At 39.7% G+C, this 22,709-nt stretch overlaps 1 protein-coding gene across 1 annotated transcript in view; it reads right to left on the bottom strand.

The window, feature by feature from the left end:
• The window catches only part of palm3 (paralemmin 3), a 59,000-nt gene continuing 36,291 nt past the window's right edge, over positions 1-22,709 (bottom strand). Inside the window, exons 2-8 of the mRNA XM_074683713.1 lie at positions 19,363-19,415; positions 16,021-16,101; positions 7,558-7,685; positions 6,938-7,010; positions 3,605-3,641; positions 2,874-2,927; positions 1-1,805 (exon numbers count right to left, since the gene is read on the bottom strand). Of these exons, the coding sequence (XP_074539814.1) occupies positions 856-1,805; positions 2,874-2,927; positions 3,605-3,641; positions 6,938-7,010; positions 7,558-7,685; positions 16,021-16,101; positions 19,363-19,407 (1,368 nt within the window). The 5' untranslated portion in view covers positions 19,408-19,415 and the 3' untranslated portion in view covers positions 1-855. The remainder of the gene's footprint in view (positions 1,806-2,873; positions 2,928-3,604; positions 3,642-6,937; positions 7,011-7,557; positions 7,686-16,020; positions 16,102-19,362; positions 19,416-22,709) is intronic.

The following is a 22,709-nucleotide window of genomic DNA, read 5'->3' as shown; positions in this document are numbered from 1 at the left end:
TGTCAGTTTAATCATTCAACCATTCGTCAATCATTTCAAAGCTGACATCCAAGACACTCCAGATTCCACTTTTTTTCCTGTATTTAGTATATACAACCATACTCAGAGCTGTGACACCAGCTCTGATCTGGTGAGAATACAAAGGTCATGTTTTCAGTATTCCAAAATAATCTCTATTTATAACAGCCTAAAGATATCCAGCTGTGCCTACTGTTTCTCACAAAATGATCATGTTGAAATCAAAGTCAGTGTTCTGTTTGCAGAGTTAATAAAAACAGTCAGGCTCTAAAAGTGGATTAGATTCTTCTCAGATAAAAGACAGAAATGACTAGAATAATTCAGCTTTAAATTCATTAAATAAGAACACGTCTGCTCCAGATCTTTGCATTTTTCGGTTTAATCTGCTGTTCAGATCCAAAGGACCCGCTGAGCTATAAATGTAAATACATCTGCTTAAAATAATTCATATTCAGTTGGTTAATTGCACAACTTTTAATATATGAATTTTAGTATCCTTTGAAAATGGGCGAAATAAGAAATTAAAATCAAACAGTGTTAAATAAACATCTCATATCTTGGTCTACGCTGAAGAGTAAGAAGAGTTCAAATGGGATTTTTAAAGAGAGAGCTCTTCAAGGCACTTAAAACACTGACAAGTCCAGTCCATTTCTCAGTGTGAAACTCAGGGTGGGAGGAGGAAAATTCAAGATGTGGGAGTAGCTTGTGGACGTCCTGGTTTGAAGAAATAAGGGGGTATTTATGGGAGCAGTGTGTGGTATGTTTGTAACAGCAGTGACAGACTGAAGGATGCTGCGGACTGAGGAGGGAGAGGTCACGCAGGCACAGGGAGAGTGTCTACATGACTGAGCAGCACTTGCAGCTTTTGCGTTTAGGTTTCGCTTGGGTCTCCTCCTCCTGGCCAGCCCTGGATGGGATTGGTGTCTCTATGCTGCTCAGGCTGTTGGCTGCTGCTGATATCTCTGCCTGGGTGTCTGGGTCTTTGGCCTGGGACAGGAGGGGATCCTGCTCTGCTGCTTCTGAGCTCTCATGAGGATCAACCAGGGGAACCTCTTGGAACTGTCCGGACCCTGGAGCTGGGTCCTCCGCCTTTATTGCTGCCTCTGTTGCCTCTGCTGGCTCTTCAGCTTCACCCTCTGCTTCCAAGTTGGGGGTGAGAGTTACAGACGCCTCTGAATAGACTGGCACCAGAGCCACTGTGGCGCCCTCTAGAGCATCAACCTGACACTGCGGCTGCACAGAGGTCGGCTCTTCTGTCGCTTCGTCCTGTTCTTCGGCTTTTGAATCCTTTTCGTTTGCCCTCACATCCTCCCTTGTGACCTCCTCCTCAGTTTGTGGTTGTGCCTCTGGTTGACTGAAAGATTCTGGATCGACTTCTGTAACCACGACCTTCCCTCCCACCTCCACAGCCGCCTCTCCCTCTTCACCTGCTTCTGTTTCCGACTTCAGAGGAGTTTCCTCTAGATCAGTGGCGTCCTGCTGATCTTGTTGGGCTGTCTGATCCTCAGGTACATCTTCGCCTTCATCTGTTATGATCACACGTTCTGCTCTCATTACCAGAGTGCCTTCCTCTTCCTCCTCCTCCTCTTCAATGTTGACATGTGGAGCCTCACCCTGGTTCAACTCTGGCTCATCCTCAGAGGCTGGAGCTGGTCCGTTGGAGGTGGGCGGGACACTGTCCTCTGAAGCCCTGTGATTGGTGGTTACTTCTGGTTCCCTTTCCCCGTTGGTTAAGACAGCTTCACTTTCTTTCAGTAGGTCTGTTTTTACATCACCATCTTCTGTTTCTGGAGATTAAACAAAAAATAAAAATCATTAATATCCCTGTCAGGCAAAGAGCAGATTTTAGTGACAACGATTTAATTAGCTAGTTTTGTTTATGTATTTAAATTATGTTAAGAAAATGAGCAATCAGTATGCCACACTGTCATTTATTCTGATTAACAGCTTCTAAATGGATAATATAGACACCGGCTCTTGATTGCAATTAGTGGAAGCTTTATCAGTAATATATCAGAGCTCTGTAAAGTAAACTTAGGTTTTAATGCACTCCACAAAAGGATCTGCCATCTATGAATCTTAACGCTCTACACATCTACTCTGCTGCTGAAGAAAATAAATCCAGAAGCTAACAAACGATGACAGCACAGTTTTAGCCACAGGCCATGAAGTGGGCACTGAACACTGAAGGCTTTTGTTCTTGAAGTAAAATAGACAAGCTCGAAAAAAAAAAGATATGTAAATGATCATTTTGAGCTTTCAGGCAAGAAAGCACAATTATGTATAAAATACTTTGATATAGAAGTCAGTAGCGTATAAACTAGCAGCAGATTATAGGACATGCCTCAGCAGTTTTGGATCAGGCTGTCTGAAGTTACAGACTCGATTTAAATTCAAACGGATGGCTCAATTTCATCTCCACAGCTCTCTTGTCCACTTCACAGCTTGGGCAGCTTCCCCACTGACACGTCCGTGAACCCGCTGCCCTCTAAAATGCAACTTATGCACTCAAGAGCCTATTAGCATAAATATATGTGAGGAGTAATAAGTTTTCATGACAGTGTACAAAGTAAAGACGCCACACTGGCTTTTAATATGCAAATTTATTGAGATCACCACGCAGAATGTATGCATGCAATCATTTTCATAGGTGGTTAGAAAGTCTTTGTTGGATGTGTAGATTGAAATGAACAAAAGAGTGAGATCAAAGCTAAGAGATGGATTCAGACATGAATGAGATGTAATTTAATTTGTGGAGGGAGTGTTTTTCTACTTTGCATACAAGCTTTCTATAAATACTGTGGTGTGTGTGTCTCTGTAAGTCTGTATGATACACAGGTCAGCTCTACACTCACCAATGCCTGCTGGATTGTTTTCACCATTCTGCAGAACAACGTCCTGGATTATATCTGTGGAGGAAAAGATGACGCATTTAAGGCCGATGTTTTCAAATGTGCAGTACAGACATAGGAGTTTCTCTTTACTGATTTTGCAAACTGACTTCTTTGGAAATGCCACTAAGTGCACTTAGAGTTGACATTCAAAACATCAAAAGAAGATGCATCTGTCAGAGAAAGAATAACAAAGTTGTTGACGAACTGCATCTGACGTACACTTATCTTGTCATAAGAACCATGCACACATCCAAAAAAAGATGAACTTTTCCTTTTCCAGAGCAAAATTTCTCCCTGTCTTCATTGTAAGCACACAAAAAGAAATGGGAATGTGTCTGATTTTTGAGCTAAACAGATCAAAATGCTCTGAAGTAATTAAGTATGAGTAGCATGAGGAGACTTGACACAGGTTGACAGGTGGTGGCAGCAGGAAGATGGAGTTTCACGTGCTTGACATGAATTGCACATAATACTGTGTCAGGAAGCTATTTTTCACTCCGTCATTTACCGTGGATGTCAGAGCTTGTCAAAATTGACTGTAAACACTCATGCTAACCCCTTGACGGCTATGTAATGTTCATTAATTCATCACCCTCTCTGGGGCAGAGCTCATGGCAGTGCAGCTTTCTAAACTGTCCACTGTAATTTCAACATTTCTCAAAGCCAAAAAGGGTTTTTCTGGTTCCACTCACCTTCAGCTTCTCCAGCTTCAGCTGCTTTCACTGCCTCCTGATGAGGAAGACAGAGAGGAGAGGAGTTAGACGTACTGTGCCTCGACTGCACTGTAAACCCCAAAGTTCTAATTACTCAATTAGATGAAGCTATGAAAACTTAAAGTTTGTTATTGAGTTCAATTTACTCAAATGTCTGAGCTTTCAGTGTTGAAACTGATGATTTCTGAGTAGATTTACTTTTTTTCTACTGTTTAAGTAGCACAACTTTAATTCATTAGTTTCTGAGACTGCGTTTTGTAACCATGAGTGAGGAGGGGATGCAGTCCATATGAGACCCTACTGTACTTCGAGACGTGTACAACAGTGGCACAGGTTGTCTGTGCTGCACACGACATAGACTGTTTGTCTGTGCTCCTTGTGGCATCAATCAGCTGTCTATGCTCTACGTGGTGTGGACTAGCTGTCTGCGTCAAAAATAAATTAATATACCTTTTCACATTTTCAAAATTGGCCTGAATAGCATAATAGTACAGTCACACATTTCATTTAAAATTATATTAAAGGGAACCCTGGCTACCGGAACGTCATTTTCCTAAATGATCAGTGTTTTTACCAGCTACATAAGAACGATAATAAAATCTCTCAAAATATCATAGTTTGTATTAAATTTGAAAAAATATTTTCACTCATAGGTCGCCATTGTTGTTTACGCCGCAATGACGTCTGGGTAGTGACATCATATGGTTGCACCGGTCTCAGTCTTATATAGGATTTAACCTCACGACGCAAAGTCATGTCGTCTGTTCAGCCATTTCAGTTTGAACCCGAGTGAAAATGATAATACTGAAAACAAACAATCAAACGAACTTAAAAATGAAGACGAACGAGGACGCGAAGAGGCGAGAGCCGGCCAAAGTCGCTGGTGTGCTTGCGGGTGCTGCGTAGCTATATCAACGGAGTGGGAGAGCGTCTGCTGTAAGGAGGTTCACTTTCTGTCATCAGCTGTTCAAGGTAACAATATCTACCTGTCCTTTGATTAAATTAATCAAAAATAATTTCAGTCACTAGAATCCTTCGCTGTTGTGTTTTTTACATGAGGATAACCGACGACTTGATGTTGTCCAATGGAAGTTGTTTACGCCTACAAGGGATTTCCCACAACTTCCTTTTTTTCTTGTCTTTTGGGAAGCTGTGCAGACTAACATCAGTCTCCTTGTTTCCTTTCGACTGAAAAGTGCACCCAAAAGCAGCGCAATGTGGCAACATAATAGTTTTTTTCGCTCCTGAAACCTAGTGACTTACGGTAAACGTAAACGGTGAAATCCAGACGCTCAGCACCAAGCAACCAATCTACGTCCTCAACCAAGAATAAAACAATGGCTGCGCCCGTAGGATAGAAACAGTGTTTTAAACTGTATTTTTTTTAAAGAAAAAACAATTCTTCATGTCTTTTAACACCAAATTCTTGTTTGAGACAAGCATTTATGCATTTTTATGCCTATTAGTCCTTACAGTCGGGGTTCCTTTTAAAGGTGAAACGTTATACTTTTAAAAAAACGTTAAAGTCAGTTGATTTAGAGCTGATTTTTGTTGTAACGGTGTTTGTAACTATATGTGAGGAGGGAACACTGGAGGGAAATGAGACCCAGCTATACTTGTTGTATTGTTATTTAATTTTTTCATTATTACATTTCCTTAATTCATAAGGCAAATTAACTGATATTACATCTTTCAGTTTTGTGCAATACCCTGTCGGCGAAAACTTGTTTCTGTGTGCAAGAATCTGACTGTGAAGTACATATCCTTCCAACAAGTGCAATACTTTCTACTCTGTTTAGAGTGTTTTTTTTGGTACTTCTTTATTTAAATTGTTTCATATTCTTTATTTAAAGTGTTAATCTTCTCTATCTTAAACCTTTTATATACCCTATTTAAATCTTTTATACATATCTTTATATCCTTTATATCTTTTGTCTTTGACTCCGAGAGAGCCCCCTACAAGATATCTAATGTGCCTGGACTGTCAGTTCATCTACAAATGGCAAATGAAAACCTTGAATCCTTTTGAGTTTGGTCAACTTATTATGTTTTACAGTGATATGCAAAATTTTTATAACATTACTTAATATTTTAATGTGTAACAACTGAGCATCAGGTTTATTTGACTAAAGACATTCAGTAGAATGATTTTCCATAACAATCGTAACTACTTAAGATGTTGAGTTAAATCAACTTAAGTTTCATATTTCATTACTTAGTTTCTCTAAGGTAAACGGTTTACAAGCATTTTTCAAGTTAACTCAACTTATCCTGTTTTACAGTGTGGTGAAAGTGATGGAGTTGTACATTTTTGAAGTGAACATGAAAAGAAATACATCTGAGTTGCAAATAATGAAGCTTGGAGGGAAAATGGAATTTTATGAAATGTATTTCAATGCAAGAAGCAAAGAGATGTAGATTGCAGACTAGTAAACTGTAAACTGAGGATAATTGTAGCAATTAAGGGGTCATGAAAGTCTGGCAGCCTGGTCACAAGGGGGAGTGATTGAGCTTAAAAGTTCTGCCTTATGTGTGAAAAGCACTCCCTTTCCTATAATTTCCCCTGCATATACTTAACGTGTACCATAATCATGTGTAGTAAAGTAATGCCTCTTTCAGGGATGTGACATGCTTTCACGCATCAGGAAGTATCAGTGAAAGGATGTGATAATTATCCTCATGTGCCTTTTTAAGTTTCCACATATCAATTTTCCCACTAAAGCAAAGCTTTGGTGGCACAGATTCTTTAAATGCTATCATTTCACACACAGGACAGGGTCAAACATTCAGAGCCTCATCTTTCATGACAGCAACAGCTATTAAATGCTGCATGTAATCCTCTGTTTATGTCTCTGGTTGCTTAAAGCTGAAAGCCAAGGTTAAAATGAATATGTGATGATTACAAAAACCTCAGAAAAAGACCCTGGAGCCACGCAGCGGAAAAAGAGGAGGCTGCAGTCTTTTGTTGCAGACCTTGAACGAGGTGAGGGAAACACACTTGTGCTGAGCTTGAGGTGAAATAACAATTCCAGAGTGGATCAAGTGCTGAATTGTTTATGTAACAGCGCTGATTACATTCATAAAGTTCCTGCTTTTGAACAAGATGCTACATCAAAGGTACATTAAGAGGAGAAATACATTATTCATGGCAGAAAGCCAGACACAGAAGTTGTGGGAAAATGTTCTGCCTAATGGAAGATGATGGAAGCAGGCTTGTTATACACATATTCCAACCCCCTCGGTGTCCGAAGAATGAGGAGAGTGAGCGTGTGTGTGGATGTGTGTGTGAGAGTGTGTGTGTGCTGTTCTTACAGTTTGGCCATCCTCCATCTGCTCCTTCGGTTTCTCTTCTTCCTCTGCCAGGCGCTGGCTCTCTGGCTCCAACCTGGATGGACACGCACAAACACAAAACAAAGCAATCAAAAATTTTGTTGTATCTCGACATATGTTCTTTTTTTCAAAGCTGCAAATTTTAATTCTTCCAGAGGCTGCGTATGTTTGTGAGAGGATATTTTTTTTATAGAAAGTCAGGAGCTTGGACGATTGGGGTAATAAGATCGGGATCACTCAGTGTATCGTTTAAGGAATTGACAAGATGTCCACTCCAATAAAGAAAAGTCCGATCCTGCCTGGCAGCTGTGAAGGCCGGATCACATTCCAACTCTCTTTCGGGAGAATATTAGCTCAACTCTCCCAAAGCATACATAATTCACAACAGCAGCAGAAATGACATGAAAACAAAAATAGAAAAGGGAATGCTGCACCTATCAATTATACAGTACAAGCCGTTCAGACTATACCAAAAACAACAAAAAGATGACAGCTCTCTCATGCTCTGTCAGCTCTGCTAACTGTCACCAAAAGTCTCCTCGCCTCCCCGCTCTACCTCTCACACAAACACAAACACACGATCACACACGCTGTGGCTTTACTTGTCAGTGGGCTGTTCCGTCTCCTGGGCCGGGGAGCCCCACAGAGGGGAGCGGGGGCTCTGGGAGTTTGGAGAAGTCGGGGACAAAGAGGGTCCTTCCATCAGCCACTGGTCCCTCAGAGACTTTCTCTGGAGAGGAGGAAAAACATGGAGGAAAGGTTGATTAAATATGTGATGTTGACACTGATAACTACCTGGATAACAGCTTTTGAGCTGACATGAAATCCACCTGATGACTAACAGTTTATGCTTTTGTTAATATTCAAAACCTCAGAGGAACTGAAACAAACTTCACCAGCCAAAACACACAGGATTCACAAAACAATGCGCTAAATGATAGCATTAGCTGTTGTTTTAGTTACAAACTAGAAATAAAAAACCTCTTAACTCACAATGTATGACTCAAAAACAGATAAAACATCACCCTCTTCAGTAAGCTAACAGCAACTGACACAGACTCAGTATATTGAGCAGCAAACTACAGCAGTTGATCCAGCCTGGCTAACTCAAGTCTAAAGTCTCCTAGCATCTAAAATCTCATTTACATCAAAAAACTGTCAAAACATTGACTGAAAATATTGATTACCCTCTCTCGTCTGTCCGAGCAGGGGAGTTTTACGAGTAGATACAAGAAAAATGTTGATATTAACCAACACACAGACAACAGATACATTTGATCTAACCTTACAGCTGTTGCTACTGGCAACAGAATGTTCAACTGAAACCAACAGCTGGTGGCAGAACAGTGAGGGAGAGGCTGCTGGTGAACGGTTACTTGGTTACCTGGCGGAAGAAATAAGCCTGCAATGCTTTATTTGAGTGTCCTTTGAGAAAAAAAATATTTAAACTGATAGAACCACAATAAAAAAATAAATAAAAAGTAATGACAGCAATCTCCTTGTTACAATTGAACTAACTGCTAACAGCAATGTTTTTAATTGAGGAAAAATATTCATATTCCAAATCAGATTAGGAAAAGATGAACCACGCTCTGCTTGAGTTAAAACTCTCCATTATTCTTTAGTGAAACTGTGATTTAATTAGAAGACATGTGGGCATATGATAGTGTGATTTTGTTTAACATAATTCTTTTGTAAGAGAATATACTCATAATGGTTGAAGCCTGTTTCTGATGGAAAAAAGGCCAGACTTGCCTATAAATAAATAAATATTAAGATTTTAAATCATAAAATAAAAATTCCATATAAAGAGATAAGTAAACAGTCCACATTATAGAAAATCAAATTAATGATTCTGTCAAAAAACATAAACTTTGGCTAATTAAAAAAAAAAAAACTACTGTTGTATCTTATATCTCAAAAACACTCAAGCCATCAAAAGTCTTGATCTTATTCAGAATAGTACATCCTTTGCAAGAATGGGTCCGCAACAGAAAGCACATTTGTTACCCTGCCATTAAAGAGCATGTGTGCAATTGTGACTTGGTTCCTCATGATAATAACTTTGCTGATGTCTCGATTATAACTACATAACTCCAGTTTAGACTTTACATCTCAACTCTACTAATTTTCTCATAAGTCTGACTCCATATTTCAAAATTTTGATTTTTATTGCATACTTTCATCATTTAATCCCATATTTTTTAAACTTTTCATCTCGTAATTTTGATTTAGGATGTTGCAATTCTGACTTTTTACCTAATAATTGCAATTTAGGTCCTTGTAACTCTGACTTTGCTTAATTCATAGTTTTGACTAGATGCCTTCAATACAGACTTTTCACCACACATTCACATAGTATCTCATAAATTTGACTTTTCATCTCATATTTTGGAACTTTAACCTCCTACTTTCAATTAAGCATTTCATAATTTTTCCTTTTTTTCCTGTAATTTTGGCCAAGCTCTTTGATAGATTTTTAATGTCATGGTTATGACTCACTATGTCCAATTTAGACCTTTCATCTGATTTCAACTTTGTATCTCATAATTTTGACACTTAATCTCATATTTTCAAATATTTATCACACTATTCTAGCTCAGTGCTCCATAATTTCAATGTTTTTGCCTCATTTTTCAGAGTATTCTCCAATAATTTATTCCTTTTTTCCTTTTTTAAAAATTCGGTTGATTTCTTCTGTGCTCTGAAAAGTATTTGGCCCACATCTTTTGGTTTCTGCAGTGATGTGACATGGACCGGCTTAATGAGACTGGTTTGCTGACATACATAGAGACAAATACCCAAAACATATACAAGTAGTGACACAGTCTACGTTTTCTAGGTATATGATTTTAATAGCTATACTTTTTTTAAAGGGAAACATCAGAATATGAACAGTTTGTGAGTTTTGGCCATTGAAGCATCAACCCCAGATGACTGATCCAAATATCCCTGGAGAAGTGGATCAAACTGATTGTGGGTTGAAGAAAACTGATGGTGGTTGAAGGTCCTAGGTTATAATAAAAACAGAACCGTACAGGTTTACACATTTTCATTTATTAAAGAACAATAATACAGAAAACTCCTGAAATAGTCTATTAATGCAATTTAATAAAACAATAAAAAAGTGAAGGTATTGGCTGCTGGTTTGGTTTGAAGCTCTTGTGAGGCACTTTGTGTCATTTTTTGCTGATAAAAGTCTCATCCTCCTTTCTGTTTATAGTAGAAACTATCACACATCATAACAAACCACTTGTGATGAATTTAAGAAAAAAGAATCTGTTTCTGTTTGTCACTCTAACACCTTCCCTCTAGCAGCAGTTTCTGTTGGTATAAATAGATGAACAAAACCATAAACTTCACACTTGTGTACTTGTTTCCTTTTGGGTCACATAACGGCAGCAAAACACATTACAGTTTATTTTATAACCAACTAAACACTCAGAGGAGCTTTAAGGGCTGAAGTTAGTAGTTATTGATTAGAGATGCTGCAGTTCAAAGATCAAAGTCTTAAGTTAAGTACGATGGCTTACTGAGAATAATTTTTTCAGTTTGTGTAGGAGTTATTTGAAATGTGAATCTTTTCATTAGGTATCCTTAAAGATGGAGTTTGTGCTTTTTCAAGTTTTACAGTCCCTCTGGTATCCTCAGCTCAACTAAAAATTTATATTTTTTTCACACTGGTGTTTCAGAAAAGCAAAAATTCAGCCTCTGTCCGAAATGTTTCTCTCTAGCTACTGCTCTCTGCTTCATAATGGCGAGCCCTCTGGAGTATAAAGTTGTGGGTATACCTTGGTGTTAGGGGCCTGCTCCTCCATGAGCCAGGTAGGAGATCCTTATGTGATGACGTCATCATTTCCAGGAAGTCTTGTTAAGATCTCATACTATTTCTAGAATAGACGGTTTTAAATTCAGGGATTTCTACAATATATGAAAATGTTTGAAAATCTGCCAACACTCACATCTAGCTTTTTGATTTTTTTTCCATGTACAGGAAAGCATCATGTCCCGTCCTTAATATTGTAGATTTAATAAGTGTCATGGGGCATTCAAATCTAATGAGTAATATAGAAGAACTGAGTCATACAGAACTTCACCGATCACTTAAATAACAAAGTGTTAATGTAATCTGAGCATGCACTGAAAGAAAGTACCCTGAAAACTTCCCATTTCAGTGGATACATGATACCTCGATCATTGTGGGGAAAGGAATATTCCACCCCTGTAAAACCGATTAAATTTCCAATTGGATTCACACTTTTTTTTGGAATGAGGTGTAAACAAAGGTTAAATTCTTTCCATTTGAGCAAATAAACCGATAGTAAACGGAATATTTGGGTCCATGTAAACGTGGCTATTGATTGTGTTCATGTCCCAGCACCTGGTTCAACAAAAGACATTAAAACTACAAAGATGATTACAAAGACATCGTTTGGTGGGGAATAGCTGCGGGGATTGAATATGACTCCTCCAAATTTTTCACAATTTGGTGCCGTTTTATTTGCCGCCGTTGGTGTGAAAAGGTCTTTAAAATGCTAATTACCAGAGAGAAAAAGCACTACAGCTTGTCATTATGAGATTAAGAAATGAGTGACTAAGGACAGAGGTTCTGACAGACTCAAAGAGTAAGAAGTGAAGGTGAGAAGAGGCACTTAGGTGTGACATGACCAGAGAGGGAACTGGGAAGCTTAAGCAAAAGGTGGTCATTGGCTGGTAGTGAAGCGGAGAGGCAAAAAAAAAGAAACAAACAAAAACAAACAAGACAAAACAGGTGTGGAATAGAGAGTAAGAACATGAGTGAGTTCAGGGCGATGTTTTTCACCTCAGCTATTCAATTCCAGCATGAATTTAAAGCATGTGTTCACTTTTATCCTCATCTTCCTACACCACTTCAGTAAATAGTCCTGACCCGGAACGAACGCTGCCTGAGGCTACATGCTATTCCCTCTTTACAGAAAACTGAAGCAAGTACTTTTAAGTTTCGGGAAAAAGAAAGACACAGAACCCAATTCTCAGTAGCATTTAGGACTGAGTCTCCGAGCATCATCCTTTAAACAGTCTACTACGAGTGCAGAAGAGACACACACAAAAACACAAGCATAGCTCTTTATTTCCACTGCTTTGTTGTACTTTTTTATTCTGACACTGCAACTGACATGCAGTAGTACGTCTGCTCGTGTGTTTTGAATGTGGCTTGTGATATAAATCCCACACAGGAGGATTTAACTGCACAAGTTTCACATACATTAGGGATATTCACTTTTCACCTTTCCATATGTCTTTCCAGAACATTAAGTGCATTTCTGCTGACTTTTGCACACCTTGTGTTCACTCATGATGAGTGAAGCAGGTAAATCCGTCAACATGTGCTCACAGGGCAAATGGTTTTAAAGTTATAAATGTCTTATACTGTCAGCATAACTGATGATAGTGATGAAACATCACAATATGGTGTCACGGTAATAGTGGTTGCAGTGCTGTTTGTTCAGGCCTGTCATAAATGCCTGCTGTTGAACACTTCTCAAATGTTTGACTCAACTAAGCACAAAAGAAGGGAAAGCTGTTTGGCATTGGCAGAGGAGGTTTGACAAATTTTTTATGGGCACAACACACAAATCCAGCTCTGCTGCTTCTCCAACAGACACATGTTTCTTACAAACGTGGCACCATTTAAAAGATGAATAAACAGACTTTCAAGCAACCTCTAAGTCTGTATTTGACTATGGTTATATTCTCTTTATGCATGCTACATCAACCTCTCTGAAAATGCTAAACTCAGTGTCACATGCTGCTTTGTGTTTTGTGTCTGGTTAAAGATTTAACACACAACTGTGTCTTGTATGACAAAGTAGGTCTGTCTTCACTTCATAACAGAAGAATGGAGCAGTGGTATATCTTTCTTTTTTGGACATTATCAAATGATCTTCTGTCTTATTTATGCTCTTTACTGACTCCTAAAGATGTCGCTGGACACAACCTTCAGTCAAACGGATTGATCCTGTTTGTGGTTCCTTGAACTTGCTCTGTCTTTGGTCACAGTGCTTTAAAGTGATACTCCGGGATGGAACAGGTTGGGTCCTATCTCAAGGTTTAGGGCAGAAATTACCCCTGCAGCAGTGTTTTTGTGCAGCAGAAGCCCAGAGCGCTCGCACCAAACACCCCCTCCCTGCTTGTCAGCCAGTTTCCTCTGCACTCAGACGGGGCCATTTTTTACTTGACCAAAAACACAAATAAATGGACTCCCACCGAAAAAAATATGATATCGGTCTGCATTCATGCTTTATTTAGAGAATTTTCAGCGCATTACTTTCGCACAAAAACACAGCTAAATAAGGCTCTAGTGTCATAAAACGGCGCTACCTCCGCTGCAGAGCCACAGCTGGCTACGAGGCGCTTGCCGCTTAGTGTATCAGTCCGCGCGTGCGGCGTGCCAGATATAAACAAACGCAGGTAGTCTGCCAGGACGAAGAGACACGATGATTTTATTAGGGTTCAGTATTGGCAAGATCCTAGTGATACATATCACGATACTTGGGCCATGATACGCTAATATCACGATATCACAATATTATGATATATTGGGATATTCTACACAGTTAACTATTTAATTAAAGATAACTTTTCGATTTAATTATGTTTGAAATAATGAAAGTAAGACGTTTCATACATACACTAAACTTGAAAATATAAAGTGTGTCAAGTTTTATTGGGTGAAAGATGTAGTCAGTTGGTGAAACTGATAAATGTCACTTGGTGTAACCAATGTTACTCATAAGAAATCTAATATTGCACAAAACATGACTTTGATTATTATTTTATCAGTCTACTACACTGTAAAAATTAAACTTCAAATGATTTTAAACTAATTGACCCAGGAATAGAGAGAAAACAATGATGTTTACAGCATCAAAACCCACATCGTCAAGTTTAGGAATAAAATATTTTGAATATACTTTGAGATTATATTTATTATACAGTTTGTGGGCAACATAAGGTGGAGTAGCTCCTTGGCACCATCTACCACAGTGGAGGTGCAAAAGACACACTGTACTTCCAACTCATCCAAAATGTGAATTTGTATTTTACCAAAAATATTGGTACTGAGAGCTAAAATATCCATATTTTAGCGTGATATGTTGCCTTATCGATGTTTTTTCACACCTTTAGTGTTTATTTATTGCTGTTCGTTTCTGTCTTACCCTGAAACATTTTTGTGCTGCTGTCTTGGCCACAACTACCTTCTAAAAGAGATCTTGGATCTCAATGAGAATATTCCAGGTAAAATAAAGGTTCAATTAAAAAAAAATCAACACAGTCTAAGATTCACTTCCAAGAAAGATTGTTACAACAAAGAAACTATCCGTTTGATGCTCTTTACAGTAAACTGTCAGGAACAGGGATGCGTACCGAGTTAGGAACTTTTATGGGTACAGACCGAATTCTGTCAAAAATACTGGGTACCGATTTACATGAAATCAAAAGATACCATGTTTAGGTACCTAAATGTATCCTTGTGACTGTGAGGAAGTGGAAGAGTAGGAAATTTTCCATGCTGGACGTCATCACAGCATTGCAAGGTTATATATTAAAGAATAAATATGTTAAATTGAAAAAACAAAACAAAACATATTTTGTTATTAGACTCATTACTGAGTATCGGTACCGGTTGCCAGGTACCGGGCATCGGTACCATATGGTTTCAAATGTGAAAGGTACCCATCCCTAGTCAGGAAAAATACAGATACAGAGGAAACTGTCAACAAAGAAAACATTTTCACACAAACATTACATTTAATAAAGCAGTAGTGTTCTCCAACATGTCTGGACTAATAACAGTACTTCAGGATGACTAGCACATATGAAAGCTGCGCTGCGATGAGTTGACCTTGGTTCAAGTGCTTGTTTGAGTAAGCATCTGTGCAGCCCTTGAGCCAGACAGTAAACTCTTGCCAGCTCCAGGAACGCTTTTCTTAAGCTGACCCTGACAAGCAGGAATAAATAGAATCTGTTTACCAGGACCTTTTAGAAAATATAATCAAATTACCCCCAAGATAATGGAAATACTGTTTGTCTGTAATTGAAGTGCATTCCATTTACAGCAGTTATGCTTCTCTTCCTGTATGAAACCAGGCTCAGTCTGCGTGAATCTAAACGCCCCATAACCCCTGCAGCCCCATGTTTTCAAAATCTGGTATCCGTTAGCCAGTAGCTGCTTACTCAACTATAAGCGTCACAAAATCATCTCTGTGTTTTCTCCTGCTGAGGAGAACAAGCCCTGCTCTGTTCCCCACCCTGAGCCTTTGGCTTCACTGGACGCAGCCCTCTCTAAACTTCCCTGCAGGTCAGGAGCAGTGTGTGTTTAAGCTGCTGCTCCCTCTTTATCACATCCTTACATCTACCCTGAAGTTACAGCCAATGTCAGAGCTAATGAATGTAGTAAAAGCTATGACACTATCATTTAGAATATCTGAGGCTGCGAGCATCTTGAATTTCCATCGCGCACATGCAGTTCTGGTTCAGCACAAGATGCAAAAACCCACCTGCATGAACATACAAGGTGGGAACAATATGCAAAATAGTTTATTTCAAGACAGTGTCTGCACACACATGCATACCTGAGTGCACACAAACACATGCTGCAAAAATTTCACACAATTTGAGGAATGTGCCCCGGGGCAGTGTAACACAGCAGAGTAGGAAGTGGGAACGCCAGTGTGGAAATGATGTGAAAACAATAGAGCAGCTCTGTGACTTGCAGAGAGTGTAAACATTCACATAAAAACTGATTTCAAAAAGGGGGAGGCTTGCTTTTAACCTTGTGAGTAGCGGGCCAAATACAGGAAGTGTGGAAGTCTGTGAAGTTCATCTGTGTGTGTGAGAGGAAGTGTGTGCGCAAAAAAGGAAATAAATGTTAAAGATATCTGCCTGCTAACAAGCATGAGGAGGAGACAAGAGAAGTTTTGCAGCGGGAAATTAAGGATGCATGTAATGTATGTATATGTATATGTGTGTGTCTGTGGGTGTGTAAATGAATGAAACAGCTTAGATCAAAGTGTGTGTCAGACCTTGAGCTGCTGTAGCCGGAGCCTCTCATCCTCCATCTCTCGCCTTGCTTTGTCCTGCTCCTCCTGCAGCCGGCGCTTCTCCTGTCAGAGAGGAAGACGGAGGGAGAAAACTCAATAGAAGAAGAGTAGAGCAGCCTTATAATAGTTAGGGCAGGAGAAGTTCAATCACGTTCACACAAAGAGAAGCTGCAAACTGTGATCAGCAGCCAGACACAGATCGAAGCTAATGCGACTTCATAACAGAAGAGATGCAGTGAATAAAACATCAGTGGATGAGAGTTCAACAGGGACACCTGGTCAACCATCTGTCACAAGGACACTGTCACCACAGACATCTGGTAAACTCTATATCCCATAATGCTCAGGGCTGCTATCCCCTTGACAACCTGGTATTGAGACCAGAGGGACATCCCGGCACACAACATTGTATATTCAATTAATTATGTAGGAGCTGCAGACAGCTTAGAGAGCTTAGTCTCTTTACCCTCTCTGTCTGTGTGCAGACAAATCGGAAATTTGAGTTAAAGGAGACGAGCTGCGACAAAGTTGTTAAAACTTGCTGTAACACTGATCCTCCAGGAGCAGTTCCACAGCAGTCAAATGGCAAAAAAAACAACAAAAAAAACAAATAAATAAATAAGGGCACTCTTAATACCCTGGATAGGGAGCCCCCAACAATTTCACTTAACAATTTCAATTTAACTTTAACAGTAGTGGTGAGTATTGGCATGAAGCTCACAATACAAGACACATTACAATAATTGGGTCACGATACGATAATATCATGATATAATATTGTGATGTATTGCGATAACCTACACAGTTCATTATTTGATTGAAAACAGCTTTTCTATTTTATTATGTTTGAAATAATGAAAGTCAGATGCAGTGTTCCATAAATACACTTAACTTAGAAACATAACGTGTGTCAATTTGTCACTTAAACTACTGTGACAATTAAGGTCCCATATTATGCAAAAATCACTCAATTGAGTCTTTTAGTTAAATTTGTGGGTCTTTGGCTTTCCTTCCAGCCCACTAAATATGATATTTAATGACAACACCTGTACTTAGTAGTGCTTATGAATGTAAAATCCTGATCTAAAACGAGCTGTTTGGAATCTCCTGGGGTTTGCCAACGTCAGCGAGTCCCTTTTTTGACCAATCAGGAGCAAGTCTGACCTGATTGGTCCACCGAAGCAAATTCCCCGGACCCCCTCCCCGCCCACTCCTCTCTCCGCATCTGGAGAGAAATCTCTCCAGCAGAGTGAGTATTTTAAATACTGTAGCAGATGTAGGAGCTTTTCCTCAGTGTCCCCCTGTCTCTGTGTTAGCTTCAGGATGCTAACTTTAGCTGCGGTTAGCCAGTTGTTTTAGCCTGTAATGTTATGGTAAATGAGCTTCGCTGTTTTCTAAATATTGTGCACTCAGAGCTCATGGCGCCAAACATGTTACTACCATTTCATGAAGACATCAATGATCCATATTAAACTGCAGAAAAGAAGCATAATATGGGACCTATTAGTGTTGCAACAAAATTACTGGGTGTGTCCTGTTCAGACATTATGAAAGAACAAGGGAGAGTTCACAGTTGAACTGTTTTATTTTGCTCTTAAGTTTATTGGAAAAAAAGACACTTAAACTCAGACAGTTGCTAGATTTTTTTTTCTTTTTTTGCACTTTTGCACTTATTTATCAAAAATAAATCAGAAACTCAAACAGAACTTTTTTGTGTTGTATTTTGAGTTGAATAGCAGAGTGACTGTGCTGTCTTTGTTAGAAATTATCTGTAACTGTTAATTGAAATTTTATGTATCAAAAGTACCAGTGATGTTGGTAATCGTAAGTCGGTGAGTAGTCAAGAGGCACTGGTAATGGTCTGAAAAAATGTGGTATTGAGCACCCCTAATGACTTTGTTTATTATTTTATCAGTCTACCACACTGTAAAAATTAAACTTAAAATGACTTTAAACTAACTGACCCAAGAAATATTAGATTTATATAAGAATTCCAATATCTAATACATGATGCATTTCTAGTATCTACGTAAATACATTTTTTTGAGATGATTTGATGTAAGAGTAGACAAAAAACATCTATTATTTAACCAACAACTTGGTTTAAACATTTCAATTGAGGAGATTGGAATAGCTGTGGACAAGAACATAACTGTGGGAGCAGGAAACGACAATAGTGAAATAACATTTGAAGCAATACAGCCCATTTGAAAAGAGAATTTTCAGCACAACAACTCACAAGAGAGACACAGTAGCAGAAAAGGAGCCCCCCTCTCTCTGTCTCTCGCTCTGTGTGTGTGTGTGTGTTTGCCTGCAGAGAACATAAAGGTCAGCAGACCCTTCTTACAACATTAGAGCAAACAGCTCTGCATGTTTGTTTTTCTGACATTATTGTAGAAGAGGAATGCCACAACAACCGTTATTAGCAATAACCACTGAAATAAAAAATAGATAGGAAGTTGATATTGTGCCGATTGAGCTAGCCTTAATGACAGTTTGTAGCTCCTACTGCTGAGCAAATCATGTCGAAGGAGGTGACAGATGAAAGTGCAGAACTCTCCCTGAACCTCACTAAGGCTTCATCATCATCAGTTTGGATTTTGTGAATAAAAGACGAGGTGTTTGTGAAGACTTCAGTCTGCAGGAAATGTGGAACAACGCAACAGTGACTACAAAAAGGAACGAAATGAACAATGGACACATCTTAGTCGACTGTGGTCTCACACTACGCTATGTGTCCCAATATCAGCTGATGATTTTTAGCTCACATGTTGTTGCTTTTTTCACCATTTACAATTAGTCTAGTCTAGTCTTTGCTGCTGTTCATATCTGCTTTTTTTATCTTGGAACAGAAAAGCTGAAATTTCAACTGACTGATTTTGCCATCCACCTCCTCAGTTGTCAACAAATATCCCAATTATGTTGTTACCATAATTTTTTCTGGCCATGATAAACATGAGGTGAAATTCTGACAACATGGCAGCCTGAGTCTAGTCAGCAAAAAGTGGAAGGAAAAAATTAAAAGTTGTAGCATGATGCATTTAAAATAAAACGCAAATGATCAGGGATATCACAGATTAAATTTCTCCTTTAGCCCTCCACATTCATGGATTTACTTCATCCGTGGGGTCGATTCTTAACAATGACAAACCTGAAAAACTAGTTTTCTGGACTCTGTTTATGTGGACAGATCCAACGGACTGTAACAGTTTTGTCAGCCTCACTTCAGAGTTCAGGATTAACAATGGATACCGGATCCATATGAAAATGTGAGCTTGTGTGTGTGTGTGTGTGTGTGAATGTGTGTGTGTTTTGTGGACTCACAGCTATCGCCTCCAGCCGCTGTTGGTACTTCTCCGCCTCATCCATCTTGGCTCCTGTGACAGAACAAAACAGAGATGAAGGTCAGAGGTCAGGGGTTAAACAAATATGAGACAAGTCAACCGGATCAGTGTTCACCAGACTCAGACAGTGAACCCAGGCTTTCATTTCTTCGGTGTAGTGGTCATTCTTTGGTGCTGTATGTTTTTTTTTTCTTTCTTTTTACGGTCTAAAAGAATGACAAGAAGAAACTCAGACTGTATCTTTTTTCATCCTGCCCTCGAGACCCAGACATACTTATTCTGAGGATAAAGAGGCAACATACAATCGAAACCTGACACCAGTGTTTCCAATTTGGGGAGCTTTTCAACGCTCAAGTATCTTGCTGATATGCCTTGGCCTGCTGAGTAATTATGCCCCACAGTAATTCAGATCAAAACCTCTATCCACAAAAAGACAGAAAACTTCTCCCCATCCTCATTGAGCCTCTCGATGTTCTCTTGACACAGCCTGAAGAATCTGGTAATAAAAAAAAAAAGTGTTGATGCTTGTTTTCCCCTGCAGCTGACAACAAATGTGACAATATTTAAACTCCCTAAAACTCAGAGGTAATGAGAGTGCACAGACTGGAGTCATACATGGCACCCAGCTTGCTACAGCTCAGTCATTAGTGAGCTCCCAGCATCACAAGCCAGAGTTCTGCTTTTAAGAAAACCCTCCCTTTTCAAAGGAAAAAAAAACAACTCCACAAGAGAGAAACACTTATTTTCATCCAACAGGTGATTCTGCACTGGGTGTGTTTTCACAAAGACAGAAAAAGACAGTGAAGATTTCCATGCCATGACAGCATTAATCTTCCAGTTGCTGACTGTCCCATGTGGTGAGTAAAGACTCTGTCCAACATCAAATAACTCTTAAGCCATCGCAGCAACTGAGATCTGAAAATGGGGAAGATCTAAGCAACACAGTGCCCTATTTCTGCAGTGAACGCCAAACTGTCACCGTGACTGTCGCTAATCACCATCACAGGGCTTTGAAACACAAAAATGTGTCCAGAGGAATGTGCACACATACAGAAATGTAAAATACTTTCCATATGCAGTTCATAAAATACTTCTTATTCAAGCTAATATCTGGAAATACTTGATTATCAGTGATTTACGTGACTTTGAACGTGGCATGGTTGTTGGTGCCAGACAGGCTGGTCTGAGTATTTCAGAAACTGCTGATCTACTGGGATTTTAACCCACACTCATCTCTAGGGTTTACAGAGAATGGTCCCAAAAAGAGAAAATATCCAGTGAGCGGCAGTTCTGTGGGCCAAAATGCCTTGTTGATGCCAGAGGTCAGAGGAGAATGGACAGACTAGTTGGAGCAGATAGAAAGGCAACAGTAACTCAAATAACCACTGGTTACAACCGAGGTCTGCAGAAGAGCATCTCTGAACACACAACACGTCCAACCTTGAGGCAGATGGGCTACAGCAGCAGAAAACCACACCGGGTGACCCTCCTGTCAGCTAAGAACAGGAAAACTGGGTCTAGAATTCACACAGCAAGACCAAAACTGGACAATAGAAGATTGGAAAAACGTTGCCTGGTCTGATGAGTCTGGATTTCTGCTCCACATTCAGATGGTAGGGTCAGAATTTGGCGTCAACAACATGAAAGCATGGATCCATCCTGCCTTGTATCAACGGTTCAGGCTGCTGCTGGTGGTGTAATGGTGTGGGGGACATTTTCTTGGCTCACTTTGGGCCCCTAAGTACCAACAACTGAGCATGGTTTAAAGTCCACAGCCTACCTGAGTATTGTTGCTGACCATGTCCATCCCTTTATGAGCACAGTGTACCCATCTTCTGATGGCTACTTCCAGCAGGATAACGCTCCATGTCATAAAGCTGGAATCATCTCAGACTGCTTTCTTCAACATGACAATGAGTTCCCTGTACTCAAATGTCCTCCACAGTCCCCAGATCTCAATCTAATAGAGCTCCTTTGGGATGTGGTGGAACGGGAGATTCTCATCATGGATGTTCAGCCGACAAATCTGCAGCAACTGTGTGATACTATCATGTCAATATGGACCAAACTCTGAGGAATGTTTCCGGTACCTTGTTGCATCTATGCCACCAAGGATTAAGGCAGCTCTGAAGGTAAAAGGGGTCCAACCCGCTACTGGCAAGGTGTACCTTAAAAAGTGGCTGGTAAACCTAGGGATGTCAATCCAGATACAGATTTTTTGACTCCGAATACAATGTTTTGCCTGTACCTCTCTCTGATAAATCCCTGTTGGGTGATTCTGTTGTAAAGGATGAATCATATTTGTTGTACTGACGTGAGCCCTGTCGATACCTCCTCGAGGATTGCTCACTTTACAGAAATTGCAAGACGGTGTTTTACTACCATTGCTTACCAAAGAGAAGTAGTCCCACACAGTGGACATGTTTGCAAAGTGGCTTGATTTACAGGAGCCGTAAAGCGTGACGGTGCTGAAAACGTGTAAAAACTCGATCGGTCCCGTTCACGTAACAAATCCAGTGCAGTCCGATCCGAGCGAGGCATCCCTCTATATATAAATATTTCAATCCCCTGTCCTTATGCTACTTTTAAACAGTCTACAAATAAGGTTTCCCATTCTTCCCCAGAAGGTAACACAGTACAACTGATCCTGTTGTTACTTCTCCAATAGATCTTCTCGGGCCTTAAGGGGTGTGAGTTAACAAAGCGAGAAACTTCTCCTTCTTTCACACTTTCAGGATTTTTTCAATGCCCTCCAGGTGTGTGAGAGTGCTGAAGTTAAGGGAAAAGAGCCCATTTGGAACAATCTGAAAATGTAGGTGAAGTGTGTGTGTGTGTGTGTGTGTGTGTGTGTGTGTGTGTGTGTGTGTGTGTGTGTGTGTGTGTGTGTGTGTGTGTGTGTGTGTGTGTGTGTGTGTGTGTGTGAGGGGGGAAACAAAAGTGTAAAAGAAGAGGGAGGAAAGGCAACATTTTTGATTAGGAACCAACTCCTGGCTCACTTTCATTAGCCTGAAGTTCTTTAACGAACTGAGGTAAGGGGAAGCGAAGGCAGGAAAAATATATAAGGATATATATATATATGTGGAGAAGAAAAGAAAAAGACAAAGTTTAAAGGGAGGAAATCTCATTTGGCAATGTTTTGAATGACTGGAGGTGCAGTGACAGCTTACAGTATGAGCCTCCACGGGGAGTGGAGGCTTGTGTCTCATCAGGGATCCAGGAGAGCGCCCAGAATAGAAGCCAGAGATAAACAAGCAAACACAAACAGAGGCTTTGATGAGGAGGTATTGAAGAGATCCCTGTAGACGCACACTGATTTTGATAATTAGA

The sequence above is a fragment of the Halichoeres trimaculatus genome, unplaced genomic scaffold (assembly GCF_033239565.1).
Source record: "Halichoeres trimaculatus isolate MK-OKI-2021-1 unplaced genomic scaffold, fHalTri1.1 fHalTri1_scaffold_2, whole genome shotgun sequence".
NCBI classification, from domain to species: domain Eukaryota; kingdom Metazoa; phylum Chordata; class Actinopteri; order Labriformes; family Labridae; genus Halichoeres; species Halichoeres trimaculatus.
This window is presented reverse-complemented; position numbering and strand designations above follow the sequence as displayed.